The 5,551-nt window shown below is 44.2% G+C and overlaps 1 protein-coding gene across 1 annotated transcript; it reads right to left on the bottom strand.

Moving 5' to 3' along the window:
* Positions 304-3,127, bottom strand: SPERT (spermatid associated). Its single transcript, XM_021375737.1, has 2 exons — positions 2,971-3,127; positions 304-1,492 (listed from the first exon to the last, which is right to left on the bottom strand). The coding sequence occupies exon 2, from the start codon at positions 1,380-1,382 to the stop codon at positions 402-404; it is 981 nt and encodes a 326-aa protein (XP_021231412.1). The 5' UTR covers positions 1,383-1,492; positions 2,971-3,127; the 3' UTR covers positions 304-401.

The raw sequence follows: 5,551 nt of genomic DNA, 5'->3' as shown, positions 1-5,551 counted from the left end.
AGAGACTACATTTACTGTGAAAGAGAGAAGGCTGGTGCATGGCAGAAGACACAGTTCAGCCAAACTCAGTTCCCATTTGGGTTTCTTATTTTGAGGAAGTAATTTTTTGAAAAGTATGGCCAACCTAAGGCACGCCAAATTAAGTGTGAAAAGAATGAATTGTGTTTTGAATATGCAGGCCCCATTATCAAAAAATCTCCCCAAAATGCTGAAAAGCATGCTTTCCTGACACAATGCTACCAGAGGGTGAAATATGCGTAAGTAATAGAAGAAAGTTTCAGAATAACATAATACTCTCCAGCCTTCATTTTAATTCAGGCTCTACTTGGATTTTATTAAGTTCCTTGAAACACGGAGAGGTACTTTCCAGGAAAAAGAACTGGCAGGTTTAGCACCAGGTTTCACATCTCTCCAAGTTGACACTCGCTTGCCATGTTCTTTCCTGCTTCTTCATATATTGGGAAAGTGATGGTGATGAGCTCTTTCTCCAGCATTTCCATTTGAGTCGTAATGTCTGAAACAGTGTTTTTCACATTATTCAGATGCAGCTTCAATTTCTTGTACTCTTCCTGGAAGAATTTCCTGTCATCTTGAAGAGTGTGAAGGCTCTCTCTGTCATCAGGAAGACATTTCTCCTTCAGGAAGACTTGGAGAATGTGGTATAAGTCATGGAGAGCCTGAAGGATTTCATTATCATCCTGTGTGCTTGGGGCAGTCTTGGTGTCATTTTCGGTTGGCGTGGTGCTCTCCTCTTTGGCATCATGCTCCTGCTGGGAGCTTGGGCCAAGGCTTCCTTCTCCTGCAGCTGTGCTATATTTAGTGGCCTTCTGAACTGGGCTGTCACCTTTGTTCTCGTCACGTTCTACGATGGCCTGTTGGTCTTTCCAGATGGTGGGAACTGTTCTATTCTGCTGATGGAAAAACTTTAGGACTCTGTTCCTTTCCCCGATCAGCTGAAGAGCCTTGTTGCCTGGACTGACCTGAAAACCCAAATACCTCTCTGGGAAGAATGGGGACAGCTTATGATCCTTCTGGAGGCTTTGCTGGATGGTGTCACTGTAAACAAGCTGGACACCTTTGTTCTGTGACTGGAGATATTGCAGAGCCTTGTTTTCTTCCCAGAGCATCCTGTTTTCAATCCGGAGGACTTGGTTTTCCTCCCAGAGGGCTCTGTTCTCCTCCCAGATGGTCCACTCATTCTCTGTCTTCTTACTAAAGAGTCTCCTCTGGGGAGCAAAAGTTGGCTGGCAGTGCATCTCATTCACCCATTTACCATCAATAAATGTGAATGTCTCATCCCTCAGTTTCATCTGTGGAAAGACATAATCCATCTCAGGCTTTGTACACTGTGTGCTCTGGTTTGTCAGGTCAAAAGCAGACATGGCCTTCTGTTAGTAAACTGAGGAAGACAGTGAAAAGACTTCTGCAAGAGGCCACTGCCCACTGGCAAGGACTAGATGACACAGAAGCTGGAGACGATGCTTGATTAGGACTGAAACAACAGGAAACACAAATGCACAGAATTACTGTCAAAATTTGAGGTCAGATTTAAACTACATTACATAAGATAAATAAATAACTCAGTTCCCACAACTGATCACATTGCCTTTTGACACTGGAAGGGAAATAATACACCAGAAACAGTTTGGTGAGAAAGCAACACTTTGGTGGCACCACAAAGTTTGGTATAAAAACCTGGACCCTCTTTTTGTCCCTTTGCCTCATTTTTACAGTCACAGAAGGTGATAAAATGCAGCAAGTTGTATGAAATGAGGTTGAACTACTTTTTAAAAGCAAATTATCTGTTTCTTTTTACCACAGACTGTGCAGTGTTTCAAACAGCATAAAAGTGCTTTTTTTTCTGATTAAAAAATGGTAGGCTGACTGCCAGCTTTCATTCCTCTTCCCCCAAGGCCCCCGGTTACCCTCCTGTCCCGTGTGACATCCAGTACTGCCATATGACTGGTGAGGCGTCAGGCTGTCATGAGTTTTGCCTCTGTGTCTGTCCCAAGCACTTGGCAGGAGGTGAAAACTACAGCCAAGCTCCCTGTGCCTCCCAGCTCTGCCAGGACACTGAACCCCTTGTCCTGCTTTGCCCCATGACCTCCACCAGCTGCTGCCTCCCTGGGCTCCACTGAGATGCACCACCCACAGCTGCCTCCTTCTCCCCCTTCCCAAGCTTGTCTGAAAGCTTAAAGACATATCGCTGCTGTTTAAAGCCCCAAATCCCATCTTGAAGGAGGAATTGCAATATGGGTCTGTTTGTTGTAACACTTGATTTTATTGATATAAGGTCTCTGCTTAACTTTCAGAGCTGCCTTCCGCATCACCATCTGGTTTATCTCACATCAGACTTGTGTTTGCATAATGTCATTCCTCCGCTAAAAGGGATTTCCCACTGTTTGCAACTACTTGCCAGTTTCCGAGTTTATTTTTCCCCCTTACGTTGTGTTCAGACCACAAGAAGAAATCTGTTCCTCCCTGCCTCACACAGACCTGTCCTTTTCCCTCGGAGAGTGCTGATGTCTCCACCATCAGCCCCAGGATGGGAAGCTGAATCACAGGAGGAACTGATCCATAAACATCCCAGTGAGAAAACAGCCAGCATCACAAGCCAAGACCCATCCTACACTGAGTTTCATGGGCAGGCAGCTAAAGCCACTTATATTTAAAGTGTTTATATGGCAAGTTCTGGGGATAAACAGCAGTATATAATACGTACAGCACTGAAGGATGTTGTCCTGGGGACAATTAAACTTGACAGCATCTCCGTCAGCTCTTCTGCACTGCAGGGGTGAGGTCAACCCAGACTTCAGAGAAGTTCTCCCACCTCCCTTTATCATATTCCCAAAATAAAAAATCCTTCCAAAGGACGGGGAGATGAGATGAGCACGGCTGGGGGAGACCACATGAAATCAAGCAGATCTAGGTGTTTTGGCAGCACCAAATTATGTACCAGCACATACTCACCTGCTTCCTGGAGATGATGCTCTTCCCCCTCCGCTGCCCTGCACAGCTGCCAGGTCCCTGCTTGGTTTTTTAGCCTGAAGTTCTGCTCCAAGTTCTGTACGGGGGGCATGGTGTTGAGACAGGACAAAGGAACCCACTGTGATGCGAGCACCACGCCCAGAGCCAGCCCCCACTCCATGGGATGGGAGCTCAACACCCCCCCACACACCCCCCGCGGCTTCCTCACAGCCCATTTTGTTTGATTTTTCCCAGCACATTTGGGTTATTTCTCATGGAAATGACCTTTCCAGTAGCTCAGCTCTCACGTCCTTTTTTGAACCCAAGCTTCCCTCTGGCTTTGATGCTTGTAACTGGGAGGAGTTTAGATGGATTCTCTCTCCATCACACTCTTCTAAAACAAATTTTGTTTTTATTCTGAAGCTTGAAATTAAATCTCTCACTGAACCAATGCTGATACATTCAAAAATCACTTCCTTCTATGTACGCTCTATGAGAGCTGAAGTTATTTTTAAAGGACAGCATGGATATGGAGTTTTTCTGTGACTTTAAGTTAAAGAGTAGATCATCACTGAACCCTATTAAGAAGAAAATAGAACATGCAGGGCATCCATGCATTCCAAGTTTAGATATTATTTATAGCAGCTATTCTTGCTTCCATGTCTTTATGTTTCTAATAATCTCATTCTCTTTCTTATTTGCTGCATCTTTTAGATGTGGATTATTCCTTCCTTTTTTTTCCCCCATCATCAGGATTTTGAATAAATACAGCAATTAATTTTTATTCCAGTGAAAATTACCAACTTGACATCAACCCCAAAGTGACTGTTATTGCTTTAGGAAGTTAAAGATATTGTTCAGCTTCACTGTTCTGTAGAGATAATAAACTCAGGTCTACAATTCTCCTCTGTAATTTTTTCCTTGTTTCTATTTCATCTCAGACAACATTAAAAAAAAAGAAAACCAACAGAGGTTCCTATGGCAACTCCCCAGGGTTCATTCTCCTCTGTTCAAGTTCCAGAGTCCTGCAAAGAGAAGCTGGAAAATATCCCCAAAAGAAAAAGTATTAGTCATTGGGTGCTTGTGCATGGCCTTCTGTTGGATGGGAATCTCAGGGTGCTGTCCAAGTGCTGCGGCTCTCAGGAGAGGTGGCTGAACATCTAAATACCTCAGGCTGTGGAGCGCTGGCACAGACCTTAGATGAAAGTTTTAAGTTTTAAGAGCTGACAGGAAACTGAGCTAACAGAGACAAGGGCACCATGGGATTTATCAGCAGGTAAAGCCTGCTTGGTCTGGAGCGATTAGGAACTAAGTTAGCAGTGTACTTTCACCTTTTTTTATGCAGTATTGTCCTGGATGTTGGATAAAGTTCTTCTGGCAAGTCACTTTAATGAAAATTACAACTTCAAACTCTAATATATTTGGATCAAATCTAGTGAATATCATCAGATGTGAATTCATGTATGTGGAGACATACATCAGAATTGGAAAAGACACAGCTGTTCACATCAGAACTTCTCATAGCAACTGCACTGACTTCTGAGGTAGACTGTCCTAAGGACATGGCAGTCATTCACGAGGCTGCAAAGGCAGAAATAATGTTGAGTGTGTTCCCCTCCTTCATAAGAGATGCTAACATCCACTCTGTTGCGGGAAGGACCCTGAAGATCCCATCCCATTCTCCTTTCCATTAGGAATGATGGCACGTACTTACCACAAAGCTCAGCCCTTTCCTTCTTTTGCTTTTGGGCAAGTGCCTGTAATCAAAACAATCTGCGGTTAGTAAAAGCATAGCATTATTCTCTCTTCTCTTTTATAAATGTGTTAAAAACCTAAAACTTTCCTTGATAAATCCAAAGGAATCCACTGGTACTTCCTATTACCCCAAACACATTTGTGCTTCTGAAAACTGCTTCTGCCTCTGTTGGTGTCAGCACAGGCAGCTGACCCCACACTGACCCCCTGTTCTCCAGGGCACTATGCCTTCATGCAAATCCCACTGAGTCAGAAAAAGTTTCTTGCATACGTGAGTGATCTTGAATCATCTCTTGACCTGAATAACTGGGCAAGGGAATAAAAATGGTGTTTTGTCAGCTCATGCAGCAGTGATGTGGCTGGAGTGATATGTCAGTGTTCTGCCCGGGAGGAGCTGAGCACACTTGGTCAGCAGTGCAAGAGCAGGAAGGAAAGCCTCCAGAGCAGGTTTTCTCAGTCTGATAAGTGGCTCAAGGACACCCTTCCGTCATCACCTATTCAGACTAATTGCCCTTCCAAGGCATCATCACAGCACTGCTGCCGGCGTGCCTCAGTAGCCCTCAAACCTGCAATGTTCTGCAAAATCTCTGCATGCCTGTGCCAACACTAGGCAGGATGGCTAGATCAGCTGAGATCTGGAATAACAGTGAAAATATCTACTTTTATTACTCTATTCTGTTGTTAATTCCTTCAGGGACATTGAGCAAGCCATCTGCTTCCTTATCCCCACTTCCTCAAACACGCAGTGAGTTTGGGATAGTAGATTTTTGTTGCAAGAGAAGTTAATTCTTGTTTGTGCAGTGCTTTGAGCATGAAGAGCACTCAGGTA

The sequence above is a fragment of the Numida meleagris genome, chromosome 1, assembly GCF_002078875.1.
Source record: "Numida meleagris isolate 19003 breed g44 Domestic line chromosome 1, NumMel1.0, whole genome shotgun sequence".
Classification (NCBI taxonomy): domain Eukaryota; kingdom Metazoa; phylum Chordata; class Aves; order Galliformes; family Numididae; genus Numida; species Numida meleagris.
This window is presented reverse-complemented; position numbering and strand designations above follow the sequence as displayed.

Excerpts from the sequence above, each read along its gene's own strand:
- SPERT (XM_021375737.1), bottom strand. The coding sequence starts at position 1,382 with ATGTCTGCTTTTGACCTGACAAACCAGAGCACACAGTGTACAAAGCCT.